At 37.8% G+C, this 18,134-nt stretch overlaps 2 protein-coding genes across 2 annotated transcripts; both read left to right on the top strand.

Moving 5' to 3' along the window:
* The first annotated feature begins 1,723 nt into the window (after positions 1-1,723).
* On the top strand, positions 1,724-1,936 carry LOC116888209 (SNRPN upstream reading frame protein-like). The gene has a single exon (XM_032889507.1). The coding sequence runs from the start codon at positions 1,724-1,726 to the stop codon at positions 1,934-1,936; it is 213 nt and encodes a 70-aa protein (XP_032745398.1).
* Positions 1,937-2,118: 182 nt separating this feature from the next.
* Positions 2,119-2,744, top strand: LOC116888198 (small nuclear ribonucleoprotein-associated protein N-like). The gene has a single exon (XM_032889504.1). It carries the CDS (start codon positions 2,121-2,123, stop codon positions 2,742-2,744), a length of 624 nt encoding a protein of 207 aa, XP_032745395.1. The 5' UTR covers positions 2,119-2,120.
* The last annotated feature ends 15,390 nt before the right edge of the window (positions 2,745-18,134 follow it).

The following is an 18,134-nucleotide window of genomic DNA, read 5'->3' as shown; positions in this document are numbered from 1 at the left end:
GTTACTAGATGTCTCATTTAATCTAGGCATACTCTGTGTTTGTTGGTTTTAAACAAGCTAAGAAAAGTATTGATTTGTTCTCCCAACACTGGCTAAGAGTTCACCGTCTTGCACTAACAGAAAATCTGTCAAATATGAGATTTTGACCAAGAGTGCTATAAAAATGTATGATGGATGGCTCTTAAAATAGTAGAGCCACAGGCGACAACTTGATTGTATTAATTAGCTGCCTGCAGGACCCTGAATGTGTACTGCTATTGAGAGGCAATTTGCTGTGTGTAAGAGTCCCAAGTACAAGTGTTTTCTCATTAGTGGGATGATAAGAATTTCCACATGAAGTCATTCAGAGTTAACATTTCATTGTTAAGCTCCTGTTTTCCATAACTCAGATTTATTTCATCTCATTTGCTCTACCCCAAGCAGTTGCTGTCCCTATAACAGCAGCCCATATGTTGCTAGTACGCTTTACTTCTTATAGATTCTGGGCAAGTTTCTGAAGTAGAAAACATAAAATATAAAAATTGCCAGTAGAATAGAAAGCATACTAGTATTGGTGGTAAGGTTGGTATGACAGCCTAGGGTAAAGCAATATAAACAACTCAGACATAGCCTTTCAGTACAACATCACTCTTAGTCACAGGGCTAAAGAATTCAAAGAAAGTTACTGGTTCAAGAATTGTCTTAATACTGAACCTGCACTTAGTAATTCAAGAGAAACATTAGACAAGGCTCCACTGAATCATTAGCTAGGTAATTGTAAGAAGAATGTGGTAACTCTTCTCATTGTTCAGAAACTGCACTGGATTTAGACCTTTCAGAAAATGTGGCCAGCAGAAATATATTTCCTGTAGATTAGGGTAGGACACATCTTGTAATTTTATTTCTATTAGTACCTAAATGATCTAAACAATCTTCAACGCTTTTTACATGGTCAATGAAAAACTGAAGAGGTAATGAGAAATGTATTGTCTATCAAATAACTTTAAAATAATCAGGTAAAGTCATGAATCCCAAGTAAAAAATCAGAACCTATTAAGTGCCAAATAATTTTGATTTCTAATATTTCATTTAATTATATGTGTATTTTATTGTCCTTGAGTATACTTCTTTGCTCACATACTGTATGCATTCCTTACAGATTTAGTGATACATTATCAGAAAAAAAATACAAAGCTTCCCACAAGATTCCCTCAATCCCTATCCTTCCTTTGCCCTTGCTTTCGTCAGTCAGCCTCATGTCTGTCTCCTAAATAGGAATGTGCTATGCAGAACTCTTCCCAAGTCAGAGCTATTGTTCTACATAAAATAGATGCGATTTTCGATTTTCTTTGTCTACAGCTGCTAATCTTCAATTGCATTAGAAAAGCTTTTTTAGACTAACTCACCTTAAATCATCAAATTTCTTTATTGCCCTTTGTTTCTGTTCATAATGTTAGGATGAGAAAAGAAGAAAGAAAGAAGGGAGGAAGGAAGGAAGGAAGGAAGGAAGGAAGGAAGGAAAGAAAGAAAGAAAGAAAGAAAGAAAGAGAGAAAGGAAGAAAAAGATAGAAAGAAAGAAAGAAAGAAAGAAAGAAAGAAAGAAAGAAAGAAGGGAGGAAGGAAGGAAGGAAAGAAGGAAAAGAAAGAAAGAAAGAAGGGAGGAAGGAAGGAAGGAAGGAAAGAAAGAAAGAAAGAAAGAAATGCAGAGAGTAGAGGGAGCTGGAGATGGCTGACTTGCAAGGCAATGGAGCGAGGAAGGGGTCGCTTACACTTGAGAACTACCGAACAGCACGTGCCGGAGATTGAGGTCCAGGTCAAACGTAGAAGGACAACTTCACTATGCAACCAAGAATATCTCTTGTACCCAAGGTGTTCTCAGCAACAGCAAGTTCCTGTGGTGGATTTCCAGGCAGAAGTGAGAAAGGCATTCTCAGCTGAGACACCAAGAAGTGGCTAAAGCAGTATTGGAACTTCAAAGGGGTGGAAGTCAAGGAAAACAGGACCCATCCACTGTTTGTGAAACTTTGGTCAAGCTTACACTGTGTTAATAGCCTGTATCAAACCTTTATTTATTGCCCTCCCTCAAGTATTAAGGTACCTGAAATTTTAGTGTTGAAAACTGCAATCGTGGAACAGCAATCATGACTGTGGGTAAGAGTAGCAAGATGCTGCAGCATATTGACTATAGAACGAGATGTTTCCTGAAAGATGGAAGAATCTTCATTGGCATCTTTAAGGATTTTGACAAGCATAGGAATTTGATCCTCTGTGATTGTGATGAGTTCAGGAAGATCAAGTCAAAGAATGCGAAACAGCCAGAATATGAAGAAAAACGAGTTTTGGGTCTGGCCTTGCTACGTGGAGAGAACTTGGTTTTCGTGACAGTGGAGGGTCCATCTCCTAAAGATACTGGCATTACTCGTGTGCCACTTGCTGGTGCTGCAGGTGACCATGGGGTTGGAAGAGCACCACGCAGACGAGCACCAGCAAGTGTACCTATTCCCCAAGCTCCTGCTGGATTATCAGGCCCTGTCCGAGGAGTTGGAGGATCCCAGCAGGTCATGAACCTACAGGGAAAAGGCACTGTTGCAGCTGCTGCTGTTGCTGCTACTGCTAGCATTGCAAGAGCCCCAACCCAGTACCCGCCAGGACAGGGAACTCCACCTCCACCTGTAGGCAGAGCAACCCCACCTCCAGGCATTATGGCTCCTCCACCTGGTATGAGACCACTCCTGGGCCCACCAATTGGCCTTCCCTCTGCTTGAAGGACACCTATAGGCATGCCCTCTCCAGGAATGAGACCCCCTCCTCCAGGAATTAGAGGCTCACCTCCCCCAGGAATGTGTCCACCAATACCCTAAGATACAGTTGATAAATCTCAGCCTTTCTCTTTCCCTACAATGCTTCTTGTGAAATTGTGTAGCCTGCAAACTTTTGACCTCTCTTAATACATTAACTATAGATAATAAATACATAGAGCAATTAAATTGAAAAAGGAAAGAAAAAAAGAAAGAAACAAAGAAGCAAGGAAGGAAGAAAGAAAGGAAGGAAGGAAGAAAGGAAGAAAGAAGAAAGAAAGGAAGAAACAAGCAACAGTAACCCCCTCACCCACCCATACACACACACTAAAATACACCTTTACTCAGTGGAAACTGCCATCTGTACAACTTTATTAATGGGAATCTAAGGTTCCTTACAGATATATTTGACTTATTTTGTTGAGTCTTTGTGACAATAAATAGCAGTTGGACTTATGTGTAAACATAAAGTTACCAAACTAAGAGAAGTAATTTATTACACAAAAGATACTTTTACTTATTTTCAGGGTTCTACTCTTGTCTTCTACACAAACTATGACCTAAACAGTTTTTATGAAACCTATGGATTTTAGATTCTTTTTCTGTAAAATGAGAATAATGGTCACCAAAAAGTGTGTACTATAACTAAATGAGAAAAGAGTTACAGCTATTTAACACAGCTTTTTTTTTTTTTTTATTAACTTGAGTATTTCTTATATACATTTCGAGTGTTATTCCTTTTCCCTGTTCCGGCAAATATCCCCCTCCCTCCTCCACCTCTTTATGGGTGTTCCCCCCACCCCTCCCCCCTTGCCGCCCCCCCCCCAAAAAATCTAGTTCACTGGGGTTCAGTCTTAGCAGGACCCAGGGCTTCCCCTTCCACTGGTGCTCTTACTAGGATATTCATTGCTACCTATGAGGTCAGAGTCCAGGGTCAGTCCATGTATAGTCTTTTAGGTAGTGGCTTAGTCCCTGGAAGCTCTGGTTGCTTGGCATTGTTGTACATATGGGGTCTCGAGCCCTTCAAGCTCTTCCAGTTCTTTCTCTGATTCCTTCAACGGGGGTCCTATTCTCAGTTCAGTGGTTTGCTGCTGGCATTCGCCTCTGTATTTGCTGTATTCTGGCTGTGTCTCTCAGGAGCGATCTACATCCGGCTCCTGTCAGCCTGCACTTCTTTGCTTCATACATTTTGTCTAATTGGGTGGCTGTATATGCATGGGCCACATGTGGGGCAGGCTCTGAATGGGTGTTCCTTCTGTCTCTGTTTTAATCTTTGCCTCTCTATTCCCTGCCAAGGGTATTCTTGTTCCCCTTTAAAGAAGGAGTGAAGCATTCACATTTTGATCATCCGTCTTGAGTTTTATTTGTTCTAGGCATCTAGGGTAATTCAAGCATTTGGGCTAATACCCAATTATCAATGAGTGCATACCATGTGTGTTTTTCTGTGATAGGGTTACCTCACTCAGGATGATATTTTCCAGTTGCGACCATTTGCCTACGAATTTCATAGAGTCATTGTTTTTGATAGCTGAGTAATATTCCATTGTGTAGATGTACCACATTTTCTGTATCCATTCCTCTGTTGAAGGGCATCTGGGTTCTTTCCAGCTTCTGGCTATTATAAATAAGGCTGCATGAACATAGTGGATCACGTGTCTTTTTTATATGTTGGGGCATCTTTTGGGTATATGCCCAAGAGAGGTATAGCTGGATCCTCAGGCAGTTCAATGTCCAATTTTCTGAGGAACCTCCAGACTGATTTCCAGAATGGTTGTACCAGTCTGCAATCCCACCAACAAAGGAGGAGTGTTCCTCTTTCTCCGCATCCTTGCCAGCCTCTGCTGTCACCTGAGTTTTTGATCTCAGCCATTCTCACTGGTGTGAGGTGAAATCTCAGTGTTGTTTTGATGTGCATTTCCCTTATGACTAAAGATGTTGAACATTTCTTTAGGTGTTTCTCAGCCATTCGGCATTCCTCAGCTGTGAATTCTTTGTTTAGCTCTGAACCCCATTTTTTAATAGGGTTATTTGTCTCCCTGCGTCTAACTTCTTGAGTTCTTTGTATATTTTGATATAAGGCCTCTATTCGTTGTAGGATTGGTAAAGATCTTTTCCCAATCTGTTGGTTGTCGTTTTGTCGTAACCAAAGTGTCCTTTGCCTTACAGAAGCTTTGCAGTTTTATGAGATCCCATTTGTCGATTCTTGATCTTACAGCATAAGCCATTGGTGTTTTGTTCAGGAAATTTTGTCCAGTGCCCATGTGTTCCAGATGCTTCCCTAGCTTTTCTTCTATTAGTTTGAGTGTATCTGGTTTGATGTGGAGGTCCTTGATCCACTTGGACTCAAGCTTTGTGCAGAGTGATAAGCATGGATCAATCTGCATTCTTCTACATGTTGACTTCCAGTTGAACCAGCACCATTTGCTGAAAATGCTATCTTTTTTCCATTGGATGGTTTTGGTTCCTTTGTGAGAAATCAAGTGCCCATAGGTGTGTGGGTTCATTTCTGGGTCTTCAATTCTGTTCCATTGGTCTATCTGTCTGTCTCTGTACCAATACCATGCAGTTTTTATCACTATTGCTCTGTAATACTGCTTGAGTTCAGGGATAGTGATTCCCCCTGAAGTCCTTTTATTGTTGAGGATAGTTTTAGCTATCCTGGGTTTTTTGTTATTCCAGATGAATTTGCAAATTTTTCTGTCTAACTCTTTGAAGAATTGGATTGGTATTTTGATGGGGATTGCATTGAATCTGTAGATCGCTTTTGGTAGAATGGCCATTTTTACTATATTAATCCTGCCAATCCATGAGCATGGGAGATCTTTCCATCTTCTGAGATCTTCTTCAATTTCTTTCTTCAGAGTCTTGAAGTTCTTATTGTACAGATCTTTCCCTTGCTTGGTTAAAGTCACACCGAGGTACTTTATATTATTTGGGTCTATTATGAAGGGTGTCATTTCCCTAATTTCTTTCTCGGCCTGTTTCTCTTTTGTGTAGAGGAAGGCTACTGATTTATTTGAGTTAATTTTATACCCAGCCACTTTGCTGAAGTTGTCTATCAGCTTTAGTAGTTCTCTGGTGGAACTTTTGGGATCACTTAAATATACTATCATATCATCTGCAAATAGTGATATTTTGACTTCTTCTTTTCCGATCTGTATCCCCTTGACCTCCTTTTGTTGTCTGATTGCTCTGGCTAGAACTTCAAGAACTATATTGAATAAGTAGGGAGAGAGTGGGCAGCCTTGTCTAGTCCCTGATTTTAGTGGGATTGCTTCAAGTTTCTCTCCATTTAGTTTAATGTTAGCAACTGGTTTGTTGTATACGGCTTTTACTACGTTTAGGTATGGGCCTTGAATTCCTATTCTTTACAGGACTTTTATCATGAAGGTTGTTGAATTTTGTCAAATGCTTTCTCAGCATCTAATGAAATGATCATGTGGTTTTGTTCTTTCAGTTTGTTTATATAATGGATCACGTTGATGGTTTTCTGTATATTAAACCATCCCTGCATGCCTGGGGTGAAGCCTACTTGATCATGGTGGATGATTGTTTTGATGTGCTCTTGGATTCAGTTTGCCAGAATTTAATTGAGTATTTTTGCATCGATATTCATAAGGGAAATTGGTCTGAAGTTCTCTTTCTTTGTTGGGTCTTTGTGTGGTTTAGGTATAAGAGTAATTGTGGCTTCATAGAAGGAATTCGGTAGTGCTCCATCTGTTTCAATTTTGTGGAATAGTTTGATAATATTGGTACGAGCTCTTTTATGAAGGTCTGATAGAATTCTGCACTAAACCCGTCTCGACCTGGGCTCTTTTTGGTTGGGAGACCTTTAATGACTGCTTCTATTTCCTTAGGAGTTATGGGGTTGTTTACCTGGTTTATCTGTTCCTGATTTAACTTCGGTACCTGGTATCTGTCTTGGAAATTGTCCATTTCCTGCAGATTTTCAAGTTTTGTTGAATATTGGCTTTTATAGTAAGATCTGATGATTTTTTGAATTTCCTCTGAATCTGTAGTTATGTCTCCCTTTTCATTTCTGATTTTGTTAATTTGGATACACTCTCTGTGTCCTCTCGTTAGTCTGGCTAAGGGTTTATCTATCTTGTTGATTTTCTCAAAGAACCAACTTTTGGTTCTGTTGATTCTTTCTATGGTCCTTTTTGTTTCTACTTGGTTGATTTCAGCTCTGAGTTTGATTATTTCCTGCCTTCTACTCCTCCTGGGGGTATTTGCTTCTTTTTGTTCTAGAGCTTTTAGGTGCGCTGTCAAGCTTGTGACATATGCTATTTCCTGTTTCTCTCTGCAGGCACTCAGCGCTATGAGTTTTCCTCTTAGAATAGCTTTCATTGTGTCCCATAAGTTTGGGTATGTTGTACCTTCATTTTCATTAAATTCTAAAAAGTCTTTAATTTCTTTCTTTATTTCTTCCTTGACCAGGTTATCATTGAGTAGAGCATTGTTCAATTTCCACGTATATGTGGGCATTCTTCCCTTATTTTTATTGAAGACCAGTTTTAGGCTGTGGTGTTCTGATAGCACGCATGGGATTATTTCTATCTTTCTGTACCTGTTGAGGCCGGTTTTTTGACCAATTATATGGTCAATTTTGGAGAAAGTACCATGAGGAGCTGAGAAGAAGTTATATCCTTTTGCTTTAGGATAGAATGTTCTATAAATATCTGTTAAGTCCATTTGGCGCATGACTTGTCTTATTCTGTCTACGTCTCTGTTTAATTTCTGTTTCCATGATCTGTCCATTGATGAGAATGGGGTGTTGAAGTCTCCTACTATTATTGTGTGAGGTGCAATGTGTGTTTTGAGCTTTAGTAAGGTTTCTTTTTACGTATGTAGGTGCCCTTGTATTTGGGGCATAGATATTTAGGATTGAGAGTTCATCTTGGTGGATTTTTCCTTTGATGAATATAAAGTGTCCTTCCTTATCTTTTTTTGATGACTTTTAGTTGAAAATTGACTTTTATTTGATATTAGAATGGCTACTCCAGCTTGCTTCTTCTGACCATTTGCTTGGAAAGTTGTTTTCCAGCCTTTCACTCTGAGGTAGTGTCTGTCTTTGTCTCTGAGGTGTGTTTCCTGTAGGCAGCAGAATGCAGGGTCCTCGTTGTATATCCAGTTTGTTAATCTATGTCTTTTTTATTGGGGAGTTGAGGCCATTGATGTTGAGAGATATTAAGAATAGTGATTATTGCTTCCTGTTATATTCATATTTGGATGTGAGGTTATGTTTGTGTGCTTTTCTTCTCTTTGTTTTGTTGCCAAGACAATTAGTTTCTTGCTTCTTCTAAGGTATAGCTTGCCTCCTTATGTTGAGCTTTACCATTTATTATACTTTGTAGTGCTGGATTTGTAGAAAGATATTGTGCAAATTTGGTTTTGTCATGGAATATCTCGGTTTCTCCATCTATGTTAATTGAGAGTTTTGCAGGATACAATAACCTGGGCTGGCATTTGTGTTCTCTTAGGGTCTGTATGACATATGTCTGGCTTTCATAGTTTCTGGCGAAAAGTCTGGTGTGATTCTGATAGGTCTGCCTTTATATGTTACTTAACCTTTTTCCCTTACTGCTTTTAATATTCTTTCTTTATTTTGTGCATTTGGTTTTTTGACTATTATTTGACGGGAGGTGTTTCTTTTCTGGTCCAATCTATTTGGAGTTCTGTACGCTTCTTGTATGCCTATGGGTATCTCTTTTTTAAGGTTAGGGAAGTTTTCTTCTATGATTTTGTTGAAGATATTTATTGGTCCTTTGAGCTGGGAGTCTTCACTTTCTTCTATACCTATTATCTTTAGGTTTGATCTTCTCATTGAGTCCTGGATTTCCTGTATGTTTTGGACCAGTAGTTTTTTCCGCTTTACATTATCTTTGACAGTTGAGTCAATGATTTCTATGGAATCTTCTGCTCCTGAGATTCTCTCTTCCATCTCTTGTATTCTGTTGGTGAAGCTCGTATCTACAGCTCCTTGTCTCTTCTTTTGGTTTTATATATCCAGGGTTGTTTCCATGTGTTCTTTCTTGATTGCTTCTATTTCCATTTTTAATTCCTTCAACTGTTTGATTGTGTTTTCCTGGAATTCTTTCAGGGATTTTTGTGCCTCCTCTCTGTAGGCTTCTACTTGTTTATTTATGATTTCCTGGAATTCTTTCAGGGATTTTTGCGATTCCTCTCTGTAGGCTTCTACTTGTTCTCTAAGGGAGTTCTTCACGTCTTTCTTGAAGTCCTCCAGCATCATGATCAAATATGATTTTGAAAGTAGATCTTGCTTTTCTGGTGTGTTTGGATATTCCGTGTTTGTTTTGGTGGGAGAATTGGGCTCCGATGATGCCATGTAGTCTTGGTTTCTGTTGCTTGGGTTCCTGCGCTTGCCTCTTGCCATCAGATTATCTCTAGTGTTACTTTGTTCTGCTATTTCTGACAGTGGCTAGACTGTCGTATAAGCCTGTGTGTCAGGAGTGGTGTAGACCTGTTTTCCTGTTTTCTTTCAGCCAGTTATGGGGACAGAGTGTTCTGCTTTCGGGCGTGTAGTTTTTCCTATCTACAGGTCTTCAGCTGTTCCTGTGGGCCTGTGTCTGGTGTTCACCAGGCCGGTCACTTGCAGCAGAAAGTTTGGTCTTACCTGTGTTCCCGAGGCTCAAGTTTGCTCGTGGATGCTGCCTATGAGCTCTTCGCAGTGGCAGCAACCAGGAAGATCTGCGCAGCCCTTTCCCGGAGCCTCCGTGCACCAGGGTTCCAGATGGCGTTTGGTGTTTTCCTCTGGCGTCAGAGATGTGTGCAGAGTGCAATCTCTTCTGGTTTCCCAGGCGTGTCTGCCTCTCTGAAGGTTTAGCTCTCCCTCCCACGGGATTTGGGTGCAGAGAACTGTTTATCTGGTCTGTCCCTTCAGGTTCTGGCGGTGTCTCAGGTGCAGAGGTCCTGACGCTCCTGGGCCCTCCCCCACGGGAACCCAGAGGCCGTATACAGTTTCCTCTTGGGCCAGGGATGTGGGCAGGGGTGGGCAGTGTTGGTGGTCTCTTCCACTCTGCAGTCTCAGGAGTGCCCACCTGACCAGGTGGTGAGGTCTCTCTCCCACGGGGTCTGGGAGCAGAGAGCTGCTGCAGGCCGGGATCCGCGGGTTTGGGACTCCCGGTAAACACCGGAAGTGCCCGGTCCTAGAGGAATTTTGCCTCTGTGTGTCCTGAGTTCACCAGGCAGGTCTCTTGCAGCAGAAAAGTTGGTCTTACCTGTGGTCCTCGAGGCTCAAGTTTGCTCGTGGGGTGCTGCCTATTAGCTCTCTGCGGCGGCAGAAACCAGGAAGCTAACTCAGCTTTTAAAACTGATTTATACACAAAACATTTTTATAGGTATGATGTGATCATATATAGAATTAGTAAAAATAGACTGTCAAACAAACTGCATTATATGTGTACATATACACATATATGAAGTACAATTATACACACATAGATAAAAATCTCATACAAAGTTATTATTCATATGATTCTGGACCTTTTGGTCTATTCTTAGTTCTCAACACAGTTTGCAGTTTCTTCAATTAAAGCATGAAATCACACAATCTAAGGAACTTTGGAACAGTATTTCACAAGGAATAGCATTGCTGGTAATTCTAAAACATCATTTAAATAGCAATAAGGTCATTCCCATCATATTTTTATTCAACACATATGCTAGAGTGTTTCAACAGATTGGCTGTTTTACAGCGCTTGTTATTTAAGGGAGGATATTAATTTTATAAATATTATTGAGCATTTGTTATCTCTTATGAACTTTCTAAACGATGGAGGAACATGCAGTATAACCTCTGATTCCCAGAGACTCTACTTAAGATGAGCAAACATTCACAAAACATAGCAAAACAAATTGTATCAAAAAGTACATGCCTCCCTAGGAGAATGTGTAGGTAACAATTTTGGCAATAGAAATATACATTATGAATATGTGAAATTACAAAGACTAGAGGGAGGAGATCTCTACAAATAGATAGACAGACAGATGAACGAGAGAATCAAACTGTTCATAGACTCATCAGACATCATAGAATAACATAAGAATAATTTCAGTTGTTTTTTAATTGGGGCTAGGTCAACATCAATGAGAGATCTAAGGGCAAGAAATTAAAAAAGATATTGGTAGAGTTCAGATTTTGACAGCATCTAATTGTTTCTGTTACAACAGGAGACAATAAAAAATTTTGAAGGTATATATATATATAATTTTATATATATATATAATTTTGTTTAATATATATATATATAATTTTATTTATTTGCTGGTTTGTTTTAGGTAGCTAGTTTGTGAGTATTTTGCCTGCATGCCTCTATGTGCACCAAACACTGCTAGAGATCTGTGCAAAAAAAAGTGGTTTTAAAAAGTAAAGTATTCCTCCATAGGCACCTGAAATACATGAATGAAAAATTCTATAAAACTGCAATTTACACAACAGCATATGTAAATATAAAGAAATGAAAATATACTCTTGTACATAGCACAGTACTATAGGAGTATTCATTGATAAAATCTACTGAACTGCTGCTGCTGAAGGCAAAACTGAAGCTGGGGTTCTTTCCCAAAGTACTGTGTTCATTTAGTATTTATAGACAGAACAATCTTCTGGCTACAATAAACAAAGAAAAGTAATTAGATATGATGATTTTCTGTTGGCAAAAGGTACAGCACAAAATTTTCTTGGCTCATGCATTAAGGGAAATACTACCCTCACCATGGACATAGTTGGAGCATGGATTTACTCAGTTAAGTAAATGTATTGTTTTATTCATTAAAGCATATTTCCACAACATTGAGAACATTGCTTTCCAGGCTTGACTGCTTTCCTGTAATTTTTTTCTCTATTTTATCTTTTTTTTTGTTTTTAGACAAAATGTTTGTTCATTCATCTGTGAAACCATATCCATAATATTCAAATTGTATACACCATACAGCATTAGGTCTTTTAAATGGACAGATATATTTTAAAAAACATGAGGCATACAGAAAGTGTTCTTGGGGCAAAACATTGAAAGAGCACCCAACTTAAAACCTCTTCATATGAAAATTTAAAATGCTTAACATAAGAGCCCCATGACTTTTCAAACACATTTCAGGTTTCTTTGAAGTGTGTGTATGTGTGTGTGTGTAACAGAAATATCACTAGTAATTTGGTTCTTTACCAAGGAAATAAAATATAATGTTGATGGAATTAAAAAAAAAATCTTTTTTAATTTATTGATGATTTACTTTTTCAGTGGCATGTTTCCATAAACATATACAATCATTAAATACTAATTGCCCTGTAGTGAGTTAGTGAGTTTGTCTTCCCCCACCCCTATCTTTTCTAACATAGGTTATGGTTCAATAAATTAAGACAGAACAAGCTAGCATCAGCTTATATGTGAATATTAGCTGTTAAGTCAATGATAATCTACAATTTGTAGAAGCAGAAATTGGGTATAGAGTAAAGGACATGCTGGAAAAGATAGATCTCCCTAGAAAGGGGAAGTGGAATATACAGTTATAGATAGAAGAGGCAGAGAGTGGAAGGAGAGTATCAATGAGTATGGGCAGAGGAAGGTAATACAAAGAAGGAATATGGGGAGGGAAAACAAAATTAAAAAAAAAACTTTTGAGGAGTCTTTGGAAACTTAATATAGTTTATACAAATATGAAGGCAATCTAAATGAAACCACTAAATAATAGAAAGTCAGAGTCTAACAGGACATCTCTTGTCTCCAAATGAGCTTTCAGCACCAGGTATAAGTTCTTTGACAAAGGGGCCACATTGGAAATTCCTAAGACCCCAAGCATTGGCAAGCCCATATGTATATAGTCTCCACAAACTCACTGCAAGGCTCTATGGCTAACGAAAATATGTATACAACTCCTTGGACTGGGAGGAGTTCAGCAGGTATCTACCTAGAATGTTCACCCCATTTTGGACTAGTGTTGTTGGTATCATGAGGTACTCTGAATTCTACCAAAGGATAAATGTAAGCATGAACACAGGTACAAAATCTTTGATCTATAATGATGTCTTACCTGCAAGATATGACAGTGCAATGGGACCATAAAGATTGCAAATACTTCTCTGCCTCTTGGTTCAATGCAAACTTTGACATCACCTCTCTAAATTCTGTTATCATGATGTGTGTGTGTGTGTGTGTGTGTGTGTGTGTATGTTTGTGTGTTTAAGTTGTATTACATATAAAATTATTTATAAATAAATATTAATGGAAATTTCTTTTGGATATAATGCACTTTGTTAGAGTACACAATTGCCCCATACAAATTGTTAAGCATGGATAAAAATATGTCAATTATTTTTCTCATTTGCTCAATGTATAAAACTGTCTCCTTTTTATGATCACTCTACACATTCTAGCCCTTTCCTTTATGAAGTAGCAACCTGAACTTGCCATTTCCCTAGCATATATAAGACCCTGAGTATAATCATCAACATAAAACTGAAAAAGAAATTTTAACTTAAAGTGATACTTTGAAGGAACTTTTCCCATTTGTGAAAGAACACATGAATTGAATAAAAAAGTATTCTCAAAATCAATTAAATGAACTAATGAATTGACATAATTTAGTTCCATAATAACATATCTGAAGTCATCTCTAACAAAAAAATTGTTGTCAAGGTGAATAAAAAGTATTTGGGAATCTGCCTTCATTCTTTCTATCCAATAGCATTTCTGCTTCCATCAGCAGAATAGAGATACATTTACTAGTAATAGTTCATGAATGGACAGTATGGACAGTAATCTTTCCATAAAAAATGTCAGTGTATTGAATTTCTGTGACAATGCTGATCTCCATTTTTCAACTCTTAACAGGAACATTCAATCCTGTTTATTTTTAAGAAAACTTAATGATGCCTATAACAGTCAGACAGCTTGGTATTTCACAAGGGATCTCTAAAAAGGTGATCACTCTCTGCAGATCAATCATACCTTGTTATATAAACTTAAAAGTTCTTACTTGGTAGCATAAAGAAAATATTTAACTTTATTTTTTTCATTGCCTCCAAAAGAATCTTAACCTGTCTTGGCAAGAAATTGAGTTTTAGTTGAAAACATTTTAATTTCGAGAAGAGTTACAAATTTTCAACTATTTCCTCAGAAAGGAAGTTTTCTAAGTATTGTTACACAAATTATTCTCACCCCGGGACTACATCTTCCTATTATGAGTACATTTTAAATACTTCATTTTGATCAAAGTGATGACTCTAAGGTTTTTTAAAGAATAGACAAATAACAAATCTTTACTTGAAAGTACCAAAATTGGCTTTTAAAAAAGGGAGTAAGAAAACCAAGCAGCCAACAACAGTGATTGGACTCCCTGGAATGTCTAAGAGCCAAAAAATTCTGAATATATGAATACATACATATGTATTCACGTGACTCAACAGATTTATCATTCTTCCTAGTTGAAGAATCTGCAATCTTGTACTTAAAACATAGCTAATTCATCATGTTACATTTTGAAAAGTTTTAGTTACACATTTTTTTAATATTTTCATGATGAACTGACTCTTCATTTTATACTTTGAACAACCTTATCATCCTTCACTGAAAAATTGCATTTTCAGTAAAAGAAAGTAACTCATTCTTAAATGTTATATATATATATATATATATATATATATATATATATATATATTCTTTACACTTATGCTTTATCTTGAAAATCTCATGCAAGACACAAATCCTGCATGTACCAGAAAGATATGCACAGGTAAAAAGTTTCAATTATTGGAGATTCAAGATGAATGGCAACTGTGACTGCTCCTGAATGGCCTGGAGGTGGTGATAATATTTCAATCAGAAGAATAGCAATGAAAAACAGGAAAGAATGAAGGGCACATTCACAAGTCTGCTTGAGGCAGCACATATTGCTGACCATGGAGATGAAAGGTTACAAAGTAAAACATAGAACTGTAAGCCTATAAACTTGTCACGCAAAAAGAAAGCGAGAAGGCATATTAACTTTCAAAGAGTTACAGAATAAGAAGTAGGAGGAAGTACCATGTATGTCAAATATAAGAAATAAGAACTATGGAACTGCGTGGAAACACTGTAGATACATTAGTGTAGCCACATAGCAAAATCTCTCTAACTGGAGACCATACATGAAATAAATAAATCTATTTCAGAACAACAAGTACTAAACAGGGGTGTGGAATAGCATGAATGAATTGAAGGAAGTGCAGGCTTTAGGCACTGCAAAATTACACTTTTTAGGAACCATGCAGAGTGCTTAGGAGAAGAAATAGAAATAAAGATGCAAAGTTTAAAGAGAGTACACTGGGCATGAAATACATATAAAAGAAGAAAAGGATTTGTTTCACTTTGGCAACATGTATGTATTCAAGACAGCTCTCTTTCTCTCTCTCTCTCTCTCTCTCTGTGTGTGTGTGTGTGTGTGTGTGTGTGTGCGTTGATTCTTTGGTAAATATATTTAGTTTTTTATTTTATTTTTATTGGATTATTTTATTTATATTTTAAATGTTATTCCCTTTCCAGGTGTCCCGGAAAAAGCCCCCTATCCCATCCCCCTCCCTTTCTTCTATAATAGTGTTCCCCTCCAAATCAACTTCCCCTACCTCACCTCCCAACATTCCGCTATATCGGGGGTTCAGCCTTAGTAGGACCAAGAGCTTCTCCTTTCATTTGTGCCCAACAAGGCCATTCTCTGCTACATATGCAGCTATAAGTCTTTGGGTATTGGTTTAGTCCCTGGAAGCTCTGGTTGGTTGTCATTGTTGTTCTTATGGGTTGCAAGCCCCTTCAGCTCTTTCAGTCCTTTCTCTAATTCCTCCAATGTGAGTCCTGCTCTCAGATTATATATATATCTGAGTAGCAATTCCTTCAGTCTCTGTTCCAAATTTTGGCCTCATATCCCCTCCTATGAATATTTTTGTTCCCCCTGTTAAGAAGGAGTGAAGCATTTTGTTCATCCTTCTTCTTAAGCTTCATGTGGTCTGTGGATTGTACCTTGGGTAATTTGAGGTTTTGGCTAATATCCACTTACTAGTGAATGCATACCATGTGTCTTTTCTGTGATTGGGTTACCTCATTCTGGATGATATTTTCTAGTTCTATCCATTTGCCTATGAATTTCATGAAGTCATTGTTTTTGATAGCTGAGTAGTACTCCATTATGTAGATGTACCACATTTTCTGTATCCATTCCTCTGTTGAAGGGCATCTGGGTTCTTTCTAGCTCCCGGCTATTATAAATAAAACTACTATGAATATTGTAGAGCATGTGTCTTTGTTGTATGTTGGAGCACTTTTTGGGTATATGTACAGGAGAGGTATAGCTGGGTCCTCAAGTAGTACACTGTCCAATTTTCTGAGGAACCACCAGACTGATTTCCAGAGTGGTTATACCACCTTGCAATCCCAGCAACAAAGGAAGAGTGTTCCTCTTTCTCCACATCCTCACCAGCATCTGTTGTCAGCTGGGTTTTTTATCTTGGCCATTCTGACTCATGTGAGGTAGATTCTCAGGGTTGTTTTGATTTGCATTTCCCTGATAACTAAGGATGTTGAACATTTCTTCAGTTACTTCTCAGCCATTAGATATTCCTCAGCTGAGAATTCTTTGCTTAGCTCTGTATCCCATTTTTATTAGGGTTATTTGGCTCTGGAGTCTTACTTCTTGAGTTCTTTATATATTTTGAATATTAGCACTCTATGAGATGTAGAACTGGTAAAGATCTTTTCCCAATCTGTTAGTTGCTGTTTTGTCCTAATTACAGTGTCCTTTGCCTCACACAAGCTTTGTAGTTTTATGAGGTTCCATTTGTCAATTCTTGATCTTAGAGCATAAGCCATGGGTGTTCTGTTCAGGAAATTTACCCCAGTGCCCATGTGATCGAGACATTTCACCACTTTTCTTCTATTAGTTTGAATGTATCCGGTTTGATGTGGAGGTCCTTGATCCACTTGAACTTAAGCTGTGTACAGGGTGATAAGAATGGATCAATTTGTATTCCTCTTCATGCTGACCTCCAGTTGAAGCAGCACCATTTGTTGAAAATGCTATCTTTCTTCCATTGGATGGTTTTGGCTCCTTTTTGAAAGATCAAGTGACCATAAGTGTGTGGGTTCATTTCTTGATCTTCAATTCTATTCCATTAGTCTCCCTGCCTGTCCCTGTATCAATACCACACAGTTTTTTAGCACTATTGATCTCTAATACTGCTGGAGGTCAGGGATGGTGATTTCCCCTAGAAATTCTGTTATTGTTGAAAAAAATTTCATTATTCTGTTTTTTTTTGTTATTCCAAATGAATTTGCAAACTACTCTTTCTAACTCTATGAAGAATTGAGTTGGAATTTTCATGGGGATTGCGTTGAATCTGTCGATTGCTTTTGTCATAAAATACCTCGGTGTGAAAGATCTGTATGACAAAAACTTAGAGTCTCTGAAGAAGGAAATTGAAGAAGGTCTCAGAAGATGGAGGGACCTCCCTTGCTAATGGATTGGCAGGATTAATATAGTAAAAAATGCCTGTTTGTTTTTTAATTCCAAGTGAGAATAACACTCATTATGTGTTAAAATGACTCCTCTCATCCCACAAAATCTGGAAAGCTAGCTGGGTATTTGGGTTTTTGTCTTGCTCTGAAGTTATGCCTCCATTTGTATTTTGGATCAGTTCTCATTTTACTATATTCATCTTTACAGCAAAAGACTTTGCTACAACATTAAAGTTTCCAGTAGAATTGTTTCCCTCAAAGTATAAATTTGCATTTTTTTGGTCCATTTTCACCTTTTTATTGTAGACTGGCAATAAAAGTGATCACTAATAACTATGCCCAAAACTCAATAGATTATCTTGACCTCTCTACAACCAAGGAATTAGTCCATTACCTTTCAACTTAGCCTCAGGTAGATTCTTAGGAAAAGGGCAAATAGTAGACACAGTCTTGGCAAGCCCTTTTTGAATATTGTTTCCAACTGAAATGTCATTATCTCATTATTATTCACATTACTTTCAGCATCATTGTCTTTTGCAGTCATAAAGAGGTGGGTGGTTAATTTTAAGTTAGACTATTCTATACTTTCATAGCTCAAATTCCCAATATTATCCATATTTCTCCAAAAGAACATAGTCAGATTTGTCACAGAAATAACCCTACCCTCTTGTACAAAATTATGCTGTATTTCTTTGATTATTTCTGAGACAAACTACCACAACAAAAGCAACTTATGAAAGAAAGTATTTCCGAGGGTTAGATCCGTGATAGTAGAGTAAAGGAATATCTGCACGTAGCTTGATCAACAACTAAGGGGATGAAAAAAAAGCATTGAAAAGACCTGAGTCATTTGAAA

Source organism: Rattus rattus, chromosome 1 (assembly GCF_011064425.1).
Source record: "Rattus rattus isolate New Zealand chromosome 1, Rrattus_CSIRO_v1, whole genome shotgun sequence".
Taxonomy (NCBI): Eukaryota; Metazoa; Chordata; class Mammalia; order Rodentia; family Muridae; genus Rattus; species Rattus rattus.
The sequence above is the reverse complement of the archived record's forward strand: the minus strand, read 5'-3'. Positions and strand labels throughout refer to the sequence as shown.